This window comes from Eutrigla gurnardus, assembly GCF_963514095.1.
Source record: "Eutrigla gurnardus genome assembly, chromosome: 4".
In the NCBI taxonomy this organism is placed as follows: domain Eukaryota; kingdom Metazoa; phylum Chordata; class Actinopteri; order Perciformes; family Triglidae; genus Eutrigla; species Eutrigla gurnardus.
In genome coordinates this window covers 20231255-20249002 of record NC_139918.1, presented here as the reverse complement: position 1 = coordinate 20249002, position 17748 = coordinate 20231255, and the positions used below count along the sequence as shown (strand labels likewise).

At 43.9% G+C, this 17748-nt stretch overlaps 3 protein-coding genes across 3 annotated transcripts; 1 reads left to right on the top strand and 2 right to left on the bottom strand.

The window, feature by feature from the left end:
* Positions 1 to 23: 23 nt before the first annotated feature.
* ptchd3b (patched domain containing 3b) lies at positions 24 to 3043 on the bottom strand. Its single transcript, XM_084008004.1, has 4 exons — positions 2334 to 3043; positions 2118 to 2239; positions 1890 to 2035; positions 24 to 1710 (listed from the first exon to the last, which is right to left on the bottom strand). The coding sequence occupies exons 1-4, from the start codon at positions 2997 to 2999 to the stop codon at positions 155 to 157; spliced, it is 2490 nt and encodes an 829-aa protein (XP_083864130.1). The 5' UTR covers positions 3000 to 3043; the 3' UTR covers positions 24 to 154.
* A 758-nt stretch (positions 3044 to 3801) lies between these two features.
* LOC311012853 (ras-related protein Rab-18-like) lies at positions 3802 to 8256 on the top strand. The gene is made up of 7 exons (XM_084008606.1): positions 3802 to 3997; positions 4395 to 4450; positions 4580 to 4641; positions 5302 to 5374; positions 5605 to 5723; positions 5970 to 6036; positions 6734 to 8256. Exons 1-7 carry the CDS (start codon positions 3930 to 3932, stop codon positions 6904 to 6906), a joined length of 618 nt encoding a protein of 205 aa, XP_083864732.1. The 5' UTR covers positions 3802 to 3929; the 3' UTR covers positions 6907 to 8256.
* Positions 8257 to 9004: 748 nt separating this feature from the next.
* LOC311012130 (homeobox protein Mohawk-like) lies at positions 9005 to 15271 on the bottom strand. Its single transcript, XM_084007466.1, has 6 exons — positions 14913 to 15271; positions 14586 to 14745; positions 14319 to 14469; positions 13879 to 14217; positions 10154 to 10187; positions 9005 to 9863 (listed from the first exon to the last, which is right to left on the bottom strand). The coding sequence occupies exons 1-6, from the start codon at positions 15101 to 15103 to the stop codon at positions 9530 to 9532; spliced, it is 1209 nt and encodes a 402-aa protein (XP_083863592.1). The 5' UTR covers positions 15104 to 15271; the 3' UTR covers positions 9005 to 9529.
* Positions 15272 to 17748: the final 2477 nt, after the last annotated feature.

Genomic DNA, 17748 nt, shown 5'->3' with positions numbered 1-17748 from the left:
TAACATGAGGCTGTCTGTACATTTCTGAGGTAAATGGAACGCATCGTAACTTCCGGGGTTGGCCGCTATAGACGATTGAAAAATGGAAAATTACTTGCAATAGCTGCAGTATAATTTAAGATATTTCTTAAAACAAAAAGTGTGAATAAATATTTCAGTTTGATGTCAACATTTTATCCACCAACCCACTTTGCCACCACTTCCCACAGGCCCCAAACAAAGTCAGGAACACTGGAATGAACACTAAACCGTGGAGCAGCCCCAACGCAATCACAAGAAACACAATCTTGAAGAACGTCCGAAAGATGTAACTCCCAGACATGGAGAGCATCACCACGCCTAAAATAGTGGACAGTGCCCCTTGCAGGATCGGATGACCTAAATGGGCCAAGGCCTCCACGGCTTTCTCATTGACATCGCTTTTGGAACTAGAGATAAAAGAGTAGGAAATGTGTGCCGAGAAGTCGACGGAAAAACCGATGCACGTGACCAGGTTGATCATGGAGATGGAGTCCAGGTTCACCCCCCACAGAGACATGAACCCCATCACGCCGACGATGACTGAGCACATGGAAAACGCCACACACGGGGAGCAAAGAGGGTTGGGTATCAGGATGAGGGAGACGACCAGCATCACGATCACCGCCACCAGAATGGTTTGAATGGTGCTGTCGACGATGGAGGCGTACTGGTCAAAGTAGATGAAGGCGGGGTGGTACGCCAGGAGCCCGACTGGACATTCCTCGGCTGTTCTCCTGAGTCCCGTCATCATGTCCTTCGTTGAGGTGTTGTTGAGCGTCTGGATAAAAAAGCGAGAGGCCTGAATCTCGTTGTCTGCGGTGAAGTTGATGTCTTGTGTGAACATGGACTTGACTTCTAAGAAATGTGGCAGGTGTGTTTGGAACGCCTCTTGAGAACCGACGTCGAGATTGGTTGCGTTCGCATATTGTAGAAAGGAAGAGAACCACCACAAAGTGCCACTGACAAAGCTCAAACTCTCAAACTTTGAAATGCACAAACTCAGATGCTTCTGTTCCTCCTCGTCCCAGTATGGGAAGGGATTCTTCACCGCTACCATCACGTTACAGCTATATTCAGAGAAGTGTTGCCTTTGATTGTTGTAGTAGTCAATGACGTAGGAATCGTCCAAGGCCAGATTCCTGATGTCGAGTCCCTCCTTTAAGCTAAAACAACCGTAGACGCTAACAGCTAGATAGCCAGCGTAAAAGACAAATACACAAGCTTTTGTCCATTTGTGGGTCAGAAAGGGCCCGTAGAAACGTTCAAACATGTGACTCATGGGCTCCGTTTCCTCCTTCTCAGTGATTGGATCGTAGCTCCCCCCAACACAGCACACACCGAAGACTTTTGAATACCTGCATGGTAAGTCTTCTGGGATTTTGGCACAAGTGAACCAGTGCCTGTTCCCCGCCTCTCTCTGTCCATTCACAGCCATACATGCCCCCAGGAAAGTGATGCTGTACAGATAGCAGAAGCAAACGGAAATCCCAGCATACAGGCAGAAGGAGCGGACCGAGCCGAAGGGCGAGCCGCAGCCCACAAACAGAGCCAGAGCGTCGGTCACCGTGGTGACGGTGATGGAGACCGCGGCATCCCTGTAGGTTTCAGCCAGCCGGTCGGGGACGCTGTCCAGAACGCGGGTCCTCTGCCAGCAAGCGATCATGATGAACATATCATCCAGTCCAATACCTTTGGGTTGAAGGTCAGAGGAGAAAGAGATTTGACTTTAAACTTTTTTCATGTGCTGATCACTGCAAAATGTGGGTATAATTCTACTCTTTAGGTCATTTTGTTTTTAAGAAGTCTCTAACTTTGATTCAACTTTGGACAACTGGGCCACGTGGAGCCGGATGTTCAGCAGGACTTACCTAATATCATGAAAGGACAGGTGGCAACTGTCATGACAAAAGGTTGATCCAGCAACAACAGTGCACCGAAACCGCTCAGGACCGCCAGACCTGTGGAGAGAACCCCACAGGAGGCCACCCACACCTTCGTCCTCACATTATCCAACCTGAAGGAAAATCACAGATCACAAAGGTGGCCCACACATCCTAAATCTATCCCATAATATGTGCGGCAGACATCCTACCGACCTCCAACATGATATGATCGAAAATGTGATGGCGATGGCGTAGGTGATGGAGAATAAATAGATGACGGAAGCTGGAGATTTTTTAAATTCCCACTGCATCGACATGGAGGTGGAGTATGAAACCTAGAAATATTTTTAAAACATTAACAGAATCCACAGCACAAGAACAAAAAGCTGTTCATTTAAAAACACTGGAACATGTTAAGGTTTTGCTTACCTGAATGGAAGTTGATGATTTGTTTGAGAGCAAATTAATGAAGCTTTCCAACCAAAGGTCAGTCTTTGTTTTGTCGCCCTCACGTAAATAGTAATGGACCTGTATGGCTTTAGCACTTTCAACAACTGAGCTCCCCTCGTACAATTTCACACTCCCCAGACTTAAATATAAAGGGATACTCCTGAAATTGGAGATATGCCATGGAAATGTCAAATTGACTGTATCTATATAATTGGCATTGTATTCGATAATATCTAAAATGTCATTAGAGAAGCAGGATCCCATCACCTCAGCACAAACATCCACATACTCAAAGGACTGGTTGTCAAACTGCACCGCCATGCTCCTAACTTCAAAGTCCAGGTCTAGGACGTCCTGCAGGGACTCCACAGTCAGAACATTCCCGTCTCTTGTAGCTATAAGGGTCGCATAATTCCCATCCGTGCTCAGTCTTAAACGTGAAAACGTGGAATCGTTCCCTGGAAAGGTTTCTTGGATAAATTTCCTCTCGTGCTTGGCTCGTCCATCGATGGGTGTGAACTGCTCTTCGATATCATTTGAGATTCGGTCGTCGAGAAGATAAAATCCGCTCCCCAGACATCCTGAAAGAACAAGGGGGGCAATCAGGAACAACCAGGGATGAGATCCGATAAAATGACCCATCATCTCGAAACAGATGCGCAGCGGTCTGTCTATGCAACGTTTGTGGATTCTGGCCATAGTTTTAATGTTAGTTGGAGCTGTGAGTATTCACAACCAGCTGTAGTTATTGTGCTGCAGACTCTTTTCAACTCATCCACGTGATGAGATTTGCATAATGACAGGGTTGACCCACTCTGTAATGAACAGAGACTGATGAGGTCTGAGGAAATGCAGATTCAAGGAGCCTATTGAGGAGCAGTTGGTGTAGTATGGCTCACTGGTTCCATTTCAATACTTGCTGTCAATGGTTTCCAGTTGCTTCACCCCCAGGTGCTTCCTTCTCACGGCTGAGGTAACAACTGAACCCTTTGATTGATGAGATGAAGCAAAGGTACAGAACAGAGACGTACTATAATGTGGATCACTATATACTTTGTTTTCATCCATCATCCACTCATCCACGTCTGCTTCAGGATAAACTGGCCGACGTTGACAAAGGAATATGTGACATTTGTTCAAAAATAAATGTACAAATCATGAATTTAAAACCACATTTTGTGACAAAATTAGGCATTTAAAGGTCAGTGGAAAAACTAGCAGATTTATCATTTATTTTTAGACTCAATACTTTTACCTCTATGACTATTATCATTTTATAAATTATTTTCTATATTTTACATTTAAATACATACACAACAAAAATGTATTCACTTATATGACTGTACTGTAACGTACTGATATTCCTTTTTAATTTGTATTTTATTTTATTTTTTAAACCTCGTGAAGCTCCGTGACGTCACGCGTCGAAAGTTCGGCGGAAGTTGCGTGACCAGCAGGCTGTCATCATCGGAGCAGCTAGCATCCTCCTGCTCCAAAGAAAGAAGAAAAAAACACAAGTGAAATTACTCGATAACAGCGTCACAGAGTGGTAGTCAGACTAGGTCCTACAGGAATATGGATGAGGACGTGCTGACGACTCTGAAGCTGTTGATTATTGGCGAAAGCGGAGTCGGGAAGTCCAGGTCTGTGTCTGCTTGTAGCGAGCTTCTAGCTAGCCAGCTAGCCTGTTGTGAATGTTGACATTCTTCTTGTTACGTAAGTTTATTCCCCACTGCTCAGCAGCTGTTGCTACAGCTAGCTGCTAGTAGTGTGGTTGTTATTGTTGTCAGTTACCTGCCAATTAAGGTCATATACTTAGCGGAAGTAAGTTGACAATAAGGTGGTAAATAACGCCAATGTCACGTTAGCATCTGTAAAACTTTCCACTAGTGTTTTGTTTGCTGATGAGTGATGGCGCAGCTCTTCCTGAGTTAATTGGCCACTTTAAAACGGCGTAATGTGTGTACAGTACCTGTATAAGTTGTTATAACTGATAGTACTGACTATTTGGTTATTACCACGCTATCTTTTCCCCAACAGTCTCCTCCTGAGGTTCACAGAAGACACCTTTGACCCAGAGCAGTCGGCGACAATAGGTTTTTAACTCACACGCACATACAGACGCGCATAAACACCCAAAGACGAAACTATGGAAACTTCTGATAATTTAGAATCGATACTTGAAGCCCTTTCTCTTTCCTCTCTTTTCTCTCGTGGGTGATCAGGTGTGGATTTCAAAGTAAAGACACTGGCGATAGATGGGAACAAAGCCAAGCTCGCCATATGGGTAAGACTCAAGTCATCATGTCTCGTCTATATACTTTAGTCTTTGTTGTCAGGAAAAACACGACGTACCCGGTTCCTCCGCAAGATGGCGACATTACACAGCTGAAAGAAACTGAAAACAAATTCAACTCCCATATACGCTTCATTTGTTTTCTTAGCAAAGATGTGTGCAGGAAGGCTCAAATACTTTTTTTCACTTTGTGAAGTCACATGTAACACAGGTGTGTATTTTCTTATTAAAAAAAATAATTAAATAATATTAAAAATAATTGCTTATATTTTATGTTTTCTCCAATTGGCTGAAATTAAATTGTATTTTCCTAAAAATGTTTTTTTTTTAAGTACACAGCATATGTACATTTACTGTTGCCTTCTCTTTCCATGTTCTGTTTTGGGGGTTATTTCTTTAATGACTTCCCTGGTCACTCCTGTTTTTAACATTAGATTTGTGGATGATTCTCTGAAGCAAAAGTCTGTACGGAGTTCTCAAGCACTGGCCAATTTCACAGCAGGACAGTCCTGAGACCTTGCAGATTTATCGCGAACACATGTCAAAGTCAGAGCCTGTGAGTGTGGACGCTGGGCTAGTGTACCTGATGGTCTTAAAAGGTTGGTGTCGTGGTCTCTTCTACTGCCATTTCAAATGTCTTTACTTTTGCAGGACACAGCCGGACAGGAAAGGTTCCGCACCCTGACACCCAGCTACTACCGCGGTGCACAGGGAGTCATACTTGGTAAACAGTGATGCTTACAAAGCTGCATAACATGTTCTATACACCAGACCAAGAAACAATTTAGTTTCTGTTTCCAGTAAAATAATCATACTCGCTTTCTAGATCGTTCTGGAAGTCACTTTGGATAAATACTGTCCTGTTAAAGTTGTTATTAATAAAAGGAAGATGCTTTGATATTTGTGTCGAATATTCCCCCTAACTCCTTTTCCCTGTTTGCATGGTTTTGACAGTATATGACGTCACCAAGCGTGAGACATTTACAAAGCTTGAGAACTGGCTGAATGAACTGGAAACCTACACAACACGCAACGACATTGTAAAGATGCTCGTTGGGAACAAAATTGATCGGGTGAGTGTCGTCTACACAAGTGTAAACAGTTATTATTCCAACAGGCCATCTCCTTGACAGATCTTGGATTGTGGTAATTATCAGGATATGCTGAATAAAGGCTCAAAGCCAACCTTAATGTTAACACCAGAAATACTAAGTGTTTCATAAATGTGTTTACCGGCCTTTTGGTAGTAAATGTTTAAGCTTTACCATGTACATTCCACGTAGAGAAAAATGACATCAGGATGTTTTTGTGGTTTTCAGGACGACCATGAAGTGGACAGAAACGAGGGGTTGAAATTTGCTCGGAAACACTCCATGCTTTTTATTGGTGAGTATCTTTATAAGAGTCTAAATCAGACGCGGTCAGACATGGTCATTTAAACTAATGGAGCCATAAGATGTAACTTCCTGTGTGCAGCTGCTAAAACGTACCATACTGTACATAAAAGTCAGACCTGTAATTGTGCAGTTGGAACAGGTCGAGACATCCCTCAGTAAATCATGCGTTTACTTTGGGGTTGTTGCGTTGTTTATACTGCCTTGGCGTTTCTGAGTCTCTTGCGCTGAAAGATGCGGCCACTCCAGAAGGAACTGCATTATGATTAAAATCTAGCAGGCTTTCATTTATCCGATCCATGTCTACATGTGTTCCCCATTCTCATCACCCATCTGCCCCTCTGTGGGAAATTACGTTTCTGGAGTTTCCATTTTAGAACGGCTCAATTACGGGTTTTTGAAAAGGGTTGGGCAAAAAAGATGTGGATTTAATCCACCTCAAGGATGTCTCCATCCCACTGGATAAATCCGACTTCTTCAATGAAGCCATTCCCTACTTGATAAGTCATGTTTGTCAACACATGGGTATTTCAAAAACTCTGTCATTAGTTATATTTTGTAAAAAGAAAAAGATGTTTTGTCTATTTTGGATTTAAAAGCTGACGCGTAGGGTTTTTTTGCGGAAACATTCTGGAAAATGTCCTACCAACCAAGCTTTAAATCGTGGTAACCCTCTTTCTTTGGGACAGAGGCCAGCGCAAAGACCAAAGATGGCGTCCAGTGTGCCTTTGAGGAGCTAGTGGAAAAGATCCTCCAGACTCCGGGGCTTTGGGAAAGTGAAAACCAGGGTCAGAGGGTCCGTCTGGGGGAGCACGAGGAGGGCAGTGGCAAGGCATGTGGAGGATACTGTTCTATACCCTGAAACCGGACCGACAGAAAAAGCACCAACCTTGTAGGAATGACTACAGACCAGAAACCGAGAGAAAGAGGAGCCGAATGAGTACTTTAAAACAAAAAAAACGTTTACTGTTCTGTCAGTCGAAGGACTTTGCTGTTTGCACACTTCCTTTTCAACCATCATCTGTCACTGCTTTCTGTTCAAAACATGAATGAAAGGATCATGTACAAATAGCCTCTTGCCCAAGGAAGTGTAGCGTTTTAAATTGAAGTAACCACGCCAATGTCTGGTTTGGATTTAGCTTACTGGCAGTGATTCTGCTGTGCATCAGGTTTATAGCGTAGTGCCTATTACATGAACCAATTTGTAGGTTACAGTTATCACCAAAATAATTCATCATAATCAATACAGAAGTCCCCGTCAAGTTCCCCCTGCTTTGTGAGCTGTAAAGTTAAAGTATAAAATGTTCTACGGGACGTGCGTTTGCAGGCTGTTTCATATGTAACTCATCACAGTGGGATGGTGGTGGAAGAGGCTTGTTGTAATGTGGAATGTGAGTCGTCTGTCATTTTGCACCACAACACTGTGAATGCTCCCAAATAAGACACCGCCTAATGCACCCCCTTTTGCTGACATCAGTTAATTTTTTATTGTTAATCAAATTGTTATGTTTGTTGGATGATTTCCATCAAATTCTGCGATTCAGAACCCATAGAAGCTTTCAAATGAAGCATTTTCCTGTTTTCTTTTCTGTTCTATCTGTACGTGGAAATATGCGAGACAAGCAATTTGTTTTTTCGGACTTCCTACAACTAAACCTGTCTTTGTCTTTCCATGTCTGATTTGGGCCTTCACTTTTACAGCTACAAGTGTAAGGGTTTACAGTCATAAGAGCTCTCGCAATAAAATATGTCCTTTTACTCACTTTAGTTCACAGCGTTTTCCCATCTGATCCGGCAAAATGGGAAGCAGTTTGTTCATTTAATCTTAGCTTGACACTAAGCTTGTATTCTTCCCATTTATTTAGCTGTTCCTGTGTGTTTCTGTGGTCCATATAATGTCCCGCTCACTTCATGAAGGCATTTCTCACACATTACAGTACGACAGCATTCCTAAGAGGTCCTTGTCTCCCGCAAACTGTTGATTTAGTGTATTGTTGTTACCTGTTTCCTGTTTATTTGTGGTTCCTTTTCCTTCACGTTGACCTTTTCACTCACGTACTTCTCCCCTGTTGCGTTTGCTGTGCGCCTACTTGAATCATATTCAGCAATATGTTCTGCCTTAACATTGAATGACGTGCGAGTGTCATGATCCAGTGACATTTGTTTTGTTTCAAAGTGAAATAAATGACAACCTTACGATGCCGTCACGAAAGGCGAATTATTGTTTAATTGCCATTCGAGAGCTGCCATTACGTTCGGCATTGTGTAGAAACTCGTCTAATCAAAAGCAGGTTCACCATGGAAACGGGAGTGAGGTGCTCTTTCCGTAATACTTAGTTGATGACTAGCCCGTCGTACATTCTTTGCACAAAATGGCCAAAAAAAAACCAAGAGAAAAACCAGGAGGGGAAAAATCCTGTTAATCGTGTTTTGTAGATCAGTGCCAGAGGACTGAGTGTGATTACAAGCTTATATTTGGTGTCAGGATGGTCCCCAGATGTTTGACGCTTACCACAAGTGCATTCTGCATAAGCGTCTTCTATATTTCCAAAAACATAAAAAATTAGGGTCAGACAAGTCCTGAGATCTCATTTGGCATTTGATGCTGTATTTTAAAATCGAAAACAGATGACGGTTGTGTATCTGACTTAATATGAAGATGCTTGCTGTTCAAGAAAATACAAAATCTTCAACCCCATTGCTACTGACCTTATTAATTAGATTTCAATACATTCACAATTTCATCAGTAACTCTTCCAAGATACTTGAACTTGCAGTAACTGACTTTTAGGACACTAGGGGGCAGCAGAAACAAGCAGAAGACTCACCGCTGACATCACTTTTTAAGTGCTAGCCGGCAGACATGAAGCAAGCGTTGATTTTATGGTAACCTGACAACTTTATTTTCTAATTTTCTTTAAAGTTAGCCCACGGTGGCCTAAAGAGCTATATTATATATTCTTCTAACCTGTATTGCAACAAATACAAAACCAACTATGTAGATCCTGCTTTAGCTGGATCGATGCTCATCACCGCAGCGCTCCACTTGACCAACTGTCTCCCTGCTCAGTCGTATAAAATGCAACTGCACACATGAAAACCACCACTAAATACAGTTCGGCAGCTCATAAGTATGAAGCTCCAGCCACTGCGAAGCAATGACTTGCAGCAAATGACTGGTCGAAAGATTTCACATTTGGTTTATTCAAATAGCTGCTGTCAAACCGTAGCGTTGGATGATATTCCTGTCTCGTGGAAGTTAATATAACTTACTGCAACAGACAGGAAGACGTAAGAAACATGACAAAACCGTAGAAAAACATTCAACAGGTTAGTTTTTTTTTCAATTTTACAATGTAAAAGTGATTTGAAATGTCAAAGTCGATCAGCGTTACAAAATAACAGAGGCCGCGCGGTTAATGGAAGGCACTTAAGCATCTGGAATTCCTATATGGACCGATGGACCAGATGCTCAAATGAAGTGCCTACACACTATTTGCCACGTTAACAGTCTGGACCTCCGAGATATGAGAGGACTTCTGGATGATGCGGCTGGTGAGAGCGGGCCCAGCGGCGCAGCTCTGCCTCAGAGGGGCGGCGGGTCCCGTGACACACATCCTGTCTATGATAGTGGCCCTCGTAACCGGGAATCGCTCTCGGGTGCAGCCCGGCCCCGTGGCGGCTCTGGGTGCCGTCGCTCCGCTCTGGCCTGCCGTGCAGCTCTGCCCCTGGGCCAAGTTGGTCAGAGCCACGGCGGCGTGGATCTCCCTCCAGTCCTGATCCCCTCGACTCTGCTGGCCTCGGCCCTGCTGCTGCTCCCTGAGCATATGTGGGAAAAAAACAAAACATCTGCATATGAACTAAATACCGTCTCACCTCTCGCCTTAAAATCAGCCAAAGAGCAATTTTACAAATCCGAAGCAGAAACATTCTTTATTCTCCTTTTGAGACATAGCCAGAATAACGCGGGTGAATTAGAGGCGGTGGTTCGGTTTCAAGAGCGAATTCCAGGAGGGATTATGAATGGTATTGCTTTTCAAGCTGATGAAAGTCGACAAATGCAAACAGCTGATGCGACTGAAGATCCGGGGATGTTTAATTACACTTACCTGTCACATTTAGTTGAAGTATAGTCCACCGTGTCTGCAAGAGAGAGGAAACAAGATTCACCTCAATGTGCCTTGAATCAGCTCACTTGATAGCAGTGAAATTGCAAACGTCATCATCAGGGTGGGATTGGGCTTTAATGGCCGTGTGTTAGTGCGTGTGATCATGGCTGATTGTGCATCTCTGACTATATTTGTGCACATTACATTACATCCAGTGTGTCCCTCTGGCTGTGTTTTCCAGTGCCAGAAAGGTTTGACTTGGTGGGGCGCACCAGTCGGCATGTGCTCGGCTACTCTGGCCAAAACAAATGCAACGCAGTGTTTCTCTTGAGCTTTTAAAAAGGAGGGGGGGGGGGGATCTGATATCTGCATCATGTCACGAGGACCGACTTTTCAGGTTTTCCAAAGCTCTGCTTGCACTTGTAAAGTTGATCCGCTGTGGGTTATTCCTTTCCAAAAGCAGTCCCTGCACATCTCCATCTTTTTTTTTCTGAGCTCCAAATGAAATAATCCCAACAGGCAGAGGAGTGTCCTGTGATTTAATACCTGAGAACCTCACGCCATCTGTGTTAGAAGGACAATCTTTTCTCTCACCATACCCCGAACTGAAACGACAGCATCTCTGGCTATAGTTCACAAGCAGGATAAATAGGACGTTTGAGTATTATTATATTGCTTTGCACACTCTCTGTTCAAAGTGTGCGCAATAAATGCAGAACCTTTTTTTCCATCTCACTTTTGGAATATTGCCTCGTTTCATTGGAGCAGATAGAAGCTGGTCAAAGGCTGTTCTGACAGCGAAATTAGAGGCCCACATTGAAACGCAGTCTTTCAATGCTAACAGACCGAAACATCCCTGTCTCTGATTTGAGCCGTGGCTGCAGCCAAGAGCAACTACGTGCTGATAGTAAATCATTTTTCTGTTTTATACTTTTTTGCTACTGAACGTCCCTGAACATTTCTCTCTTTAGCTGTTATAATTTGTTTTGCCAAGAAAGTACTCCAGGACCTCTGTTGTATTTATTACCAAGAAATAACATTGTTTTACCTCTGGTGAGTCTCAATTTTACAGCAGGGGCTGGTTACAACTATATTTTACAAGCAGGAATGAAGCTGCTCGCTGCTTTATTTATATTAGTCTACATTGTGTTGCAGTATATGTCAGAACCTACATCCAACCTTATGTATTTACAAATGAGGAATATTTGGGGAAATACTCATTTTCTAACCTGCTGAGAGTCAGACGCAGACATAACACCTTATTATCTCAATGCTAATATGTATTCGCGAATAAGAGACTTCCCTCTCATTTAAAACAATGGGCTTGAAGGCGCTTGGCCAGATATGTTTTTGTTTTTTTACCGTTCTGCATCCAATAAAACCGGTCACATTTATGGTTCTCCGGCCTTTCTAAAGGAAGTAAGTACCACATGATAAGGTGCAAACATCCTCACAGTAAATAGTAACATCACTAACACTGTTCCATTAGACTTTTAGTGCCTGTGGTATTCAGACTGATATGTGCAAAGTGTCCTTGTAAGCCACTGTGTAGCGGCATCACTCATTAGCCCATCAGTTGAGGTGTACTTTTAGCCGTCTCCCGGGTGGAGTACCAACCCGTTAATGGTGTTAGCGCCTGTCATGAATCTGGCAGTCTGACTTTCCACTTCACCTTCACAGAGGAGCCGTACTGGGTTGCAAACACTCTTAATATGACCAGGAGGGACACATTAAAAGTTTGCACAAACATTTTGACAGTGCTGCTGGCCATGTGTGATGACATCAAGAAACCCCCAAATAGTCCAAAAGATGAATGATTTGATGGATTATTCGCTTTCTTGCCCAGAACGAGATGAGAAGATCGACACAACTCAAAACCATATGCTACATGAAGCGGCAGCCAGTTAGCTTAGCACCACATAAAACAGTTAGCCTAGCCCCATACAATGGTGGAAAAAATTGGCAAATTTAGAGGAAAAAAGTGAGCACTCGGTTAAGAAATAGCATATAACCCCCTTCTTCCCATCTTTATGCTAAGCTAAGCTAACTGTCTCCTGGCTGTAGTTGCGTATTTCGTGTACAGACATGTGAGAGGTATCGGTATAAACCTCGGCAAGGAAGTAGTTAAGCTTTTTCCCCACAATGTCAAAATATGCCCTAAACTGATAACTTGTGTTATCATTTTTAACGCATATAAACTCATTTAGATGGCTGGAAAATGACATTACATCTGTTTCATAGTTTAAAGATTCTCTACACAACATTCACGCTGTAAACGCTGTTCTGTCTGCTCTGTCAGCACTGTTGTTTGCACTGTTAGCACTGTTAGCACTGTTAGCTGTGAGCCACCGGCTCAGCAATCCTCATGTTAAGAACTATGTGGAGGCAATGCTCTGAATCTAGCACATTTAAGCAAAACAGTGCACACTTTACCATTTCACTGGTTATAAATATGAATGATCCTGATGAATTATACACAGGTTACCAATCTGTAGCCAGATTTGAGGTTGGACCGAGTTTCCCGGACACAGATTACACAAACAATAATAATAAAAAATATCCATTAAATTATATCTCTTTAGACTGGGACCAAGATTTAATGTTTGCCTGGAAATGTTTCTAAAATAATAATAATAGTAATAAAAAATAGACTTAAAGCATGCCTTGTTTCATCTTTAGATGAGATATTCTTAAGAGTAGAGTTTGTTTCAAAAATCTTTTCACAACTCTCCTAATATAATGTACTCATATTGATTTTGAGCAGGAGAGCAACACTTGGGAGAGGCCGCCTGCCAAAGCACACATGACTCAGGGAAGCGAAGCTGCACCCTCTAACAGCAACGGGAAAAAGCCAAATGGATATTAGTGATTTCGCTCTGCGTTGTCTCACAGATGAGTGGCGGCTCTGACAGTCGCTCCACGAGACGTCTTCAGTGCTTCACTGACAGACTGCTCCATTTCTACATTTGGCCCAGGTTCCCTTTTCTCACCCTGGGACGAAAAAAAAAAAAAAAAGGTCTCAGACATTCTGTAATTGTCCTTGAGACTGGACTGGACATTTCCACCATGGCAAGAAGCTGAAGCGGAACAAATGGCACATTCTAGTATATGGAAATGATATTTGCGGTGTGCAGCAGCAGCCAGCGTGAGCTCCGTCCAATTTTTAAAATGAGGGATTTCGGCGTCTGCATGAGTCTTTATTAGTAATGTTTGTAAAAGCTTTGGCTGCTGTGCCTTTAGCGGATTTGAGGGTTGTCAGTGTGCTGGGCTCCCTATGGGTCTTGAAAGGGCACCTAGGTGTCAAACTCCCTCCCAGATTCTGCCGTAACTTTATAATTGAATCTCGCATGAGCTTCTGACGGAGAGATTTATGAACGTCAGGGAGCTCTGAGGAGCCGTGTGGAAGGTTCTCTTCGGCCTGTTTTTTATTTTACTGTACCTTGTGGTGTTTTAAAAGTGAGCCGAGTGGAAGTAGGGTAGTTAAAGTGTCATTTTACCTCACATTCAAAATAAATCTGCAATTAATAAGAAATATGCCTTAATGATTTCAGTGGAGAGGGGGTTCTATCATCTGTCATGCTCCCTATTTAGCATCTATGTTGCATTGTTATGCCTCCCCTGATTCTATTAACACACATCCAGTGCAGATTATTGTGTTAAAGTGCACTTTTCCCTTCAAGTAAAGGAACTCATCGAATTACTTAAATGGGTGCAACGTCTCTCACCCATGTGGTAGACGAAGTTGGCCTCCGTTTCGTAGGACGACACCGGCGAGACGACGTCTCGATCGCACTCGTTGGAGCTGAAAGACTCAGAGTGGCTCCTCCTCTTGCGTGCCGAGGCGACGGCGTCGGCCTTCGCCGCCATCATGTGGCGCAGGGTGTCGTTCAGATACCGGTTCAACAGACCGCTCTTGTACTTGGACGGAGGCGACGCGCCATCGTCACTGTTGGCGGAGTCCGCCATGGCGAGGACGCTGCCCTGATTCTCGAGCACGCTCTTGTGGGAAGATGACCTGCCAAAGTCCGATTGGCGGATAGGCGTCTGTAAGGGACACTCTTCGTCTGCAGCAAAGGAAATAAAACACCTTTTTCAAAATGTCATCCATAAAAAAAAAAGAAGAGTAATTCATTTAAACCCACTTTAACGACTCCGTAGGCCATACCAGAGTCGGTGTCATTGCTGCACACGCTCAGTCTCTCTGCGTTGCCCTGGATGTATTTGTTGTACAGTTTGATCCTGAGGGCCCAGCTCAGGTCTGGCTGTCTCACCGTGTTTTTCAGCCTCCGCCGGGCGTTTGCAAACCAGTTTGAAACCTGCACAGATACACCTTGTTAGAGAACAGCGCTGGCTCAATTCTAACCCGCAAAAATTCAGCGTCAAACACATCGCTTAAGTCATTTTCCTTCGTTCCCGCTCTCTTGTCTCTCACCTGCACTAGCGTCATGTGTGAGCCCAGAGCCAGCAGGACCTTCTCCGTCTTGGTGGGGTAGGGGTTATCCCGGTGTTTGTACAGCCAGTGTTTCAGAGGTCGGGCCATGTCCTGCAGCACCTGTCTCTTGTGGCGAACTTTGACCCCTCCCAGACGAGACCTGGAGGAATCACAAGTTGCACTCATGGACCACAAAGACCACCTACAATCCCTTCTATTGAAACTATGTTAAACTTAACATGGAATACTGCATTTTGACACAAAATGGCACCAGCTGCGTAACAGTTTAAGACAAAGTTTCCAACCCAGATGAAAAAAAGGGCGTACCCGTATCTCCTGTACTTGATCGGAGAGCTGTCATCCGTGGTCTCCTGGCATCGCAGCAGGTCTGTGTTCTGCCCGTCGCTCAAACTGCTCTGAGGTAAGTCTGCACAGCTCAGCCTGCTCCTCTCCTCTGCTCTCATGTCGTCCTCAAAACGAAGCAGAGTTTCAGCCTTCATCTCAGCAACTCGATTCATCGCCAAACATAGAGTTTCCCCCGGATCAACAGGTGCATCGGTGGACGTCCAGATGTAAATAGAAGCAGCGGGCTCCCATCCTGAAAACACTCGATGTGAAGGTGATTTAAAAGAAAAAAAAAAGAAACGTTAAAAGTGTTCCCTCCTCCTTCTTTCTGTGCCCACGGGAGCTGTGACTGAGCAGACGGACGATGACAGGCTCTTATGAGAGAATAATGTTTGAAAAGTCAGAGGATGTTGTCTGGTTTAGTTGAGCTGTGTGAGGAGAGTTCAAATAACCTGCTGCTCGGCTGCCTATTGGCTCTCCCGCCGTCCAATCACATCTCTGGAGAGCTCTGTGAGGAAAAACCTTGCAGAACTCCGGGATATGAAAAAAAAAACACATTGCACATGAATATCAGCATAGCCGTCGTTGGATTTACTGGTGAGATTTTTTTTCGCCTGCTGTGATTGCAGCCTGCGCTAAGCACTCCAGCGAGCTCTCATATTTTCTACATGAGGCGTATGAATTTCTTGCGGTTTTCACGAAAAAAGAAATTGTGTCAGCAGATATTAATGCATGTTTTAGCAGGGGATTCTGGAAATTCACGGGTGTAATTACATGGTCGCTAATAACCAGCGAAACCGCCAACTGTACCTCGTGTGAGGCGGCCAATCCTGCTCAGCTGAAATGGCTTCGCAGTACAAATTGTTCTCATAATGCAGTTAACACAAACACTGGAAAAATGAAATTGATCCTTGCGTAAATAATCCTCTGATTTTTTTCCGCACGCATGTTTTTGAGACAGAAAGTGTGTCGGAAATGTGCATCTTTGCTTTTTTTTTTAACGCTGTCTGCAGTGCGAGGAAGGCTCATCCAGCCACAACTGTCACTGTGTATCTCCATTTTGTTGCAAGGGTGTAAACAATTATCTAAAAGTGGGTGTGACAGAAGCTCAGCGTCGTCATTATTGTAACTGCATGACGACGTGCTGGCACCGGGCCCAGCATTCAGAGACTCTGTGGTTTGTTTTTCCTCCTGACGTCCACGCACTCTGATATAAGTCTGTTTGGACATACACTCATGACTTTGCCATGCATTTCCATTACTTAATATTCGTAGAAAATAGATAAAAGATAATGGCAGACAAATCCGAGCAGCACTTGTTCAACCGCTAAACATATGAAAGAGCTGCATAATTCTTGCCCCTGTTTTTCAGCCGTTACTGGAGAGCGGGTTGAGTTCGATGGTTTCAAAGCTGAAAAACACATGGGCCAGAAGCATCCCCGCTAGGTGCAGTAAATTCCTCGCTCACATTCCTCGGCAGTAGTTGGAGAATAGCTACAACCTATCACACACCATTTACTCCTGTCCCTCTGTGATGCGTTCACCGGCTCAACTGTTGATATGAGCTGGGAACGCACCTACGTTCGGCATCCAGGAGACCTGTAAAAAAACACTGGAAGGACATATATCTCTTCTTGTTTGGGTAGTTTGGCACTCGTGTGTGTGTGTGTGTGTGTATGTGTGTGTCTTGCAGGTTCACAAAATCCAGGCCTTATCCAAAGGGCCAAATATCTATCAAGTGTACATCTTGCATTAGTTCTTATTTTGTAGATTATTATTATTGATATTTGATAGGCCATAAATGTTCCACCCACAGCTGTTTTCAGCAAAACACTCTCATATGTCTACTGTATACGAGATATACTTGCAGCCCGGGACCAAACAGCAACCCGAGAATGTTGGCAACTATCCCACATAGGTGAATTTAAGGAATAAAGAACCAGGAATTTGACATTCTAAAAGTGTTTTGCTCATATCTGTTAGAGGCAATCGGTTGCTTAAACGTTCATTATAGCAGCGGTATAGGGCGGCACGTCTCACAGCGAGAATCTGGGTTCGGGTTCCTTCGGTGTGGAGTTTGCATGTTCTCCTGCTTCAGGATTGTACCAACTCCCGCTTTCAGAATGCACGTTACTCTGCCGCTTGTTAAAAAAGTTAGTTATCTCATATTGTTAAACATCGTCGTCATATTTATTTGAACACCTCGAAATAGACAAGCTACACGATTGAGCCAAATGATCCAAGACCAATTGACATCATGCTTCTGTGTAATGTTTGAAGTGGGAGCTGCAGTAAACATAAAAAAAACAGCGGGGGTTTTCATTGGATCACAGTCTTGAATGGCACCGTGATGATCTCAGAGGGCGCCTGCAGATTCTCAGTGATGTGTTGAAGTTACGCTGCCACGCTTTTGGCTGAGGTCGGGGCTTCGGGGGCCTGGCAGAACGAGCGGCTGTGGGATCCTGACTGGCTGTTTTGTACATTTTGGGCTCCCGGGAGACACGTAGACGCACCAGTGTGTCCATCTCCACTCGTCTATTTGTGACACTGGCAATAAGCCTATAGAGTCAACGGCGTGCTTTTTCTCCCTGAAGCCTCATCCTCTATGTACAGAACCTCGCCGTGCTTTTACAGTAAGCTTTTTATGTGCCGTCATAACTTTTCCGTACGTGTGCGAAGGCCCCAAGTCCCTAGAAAGCCGTTACCGTCTCCGCACATCACGCTGTTCCCTCTTCCTCCCAAACACGACATGACAGACACATTAACGCTCCTTCACACCCAATTGAGCACAGCATCCAAAAAAGGGGAAGGAAACACC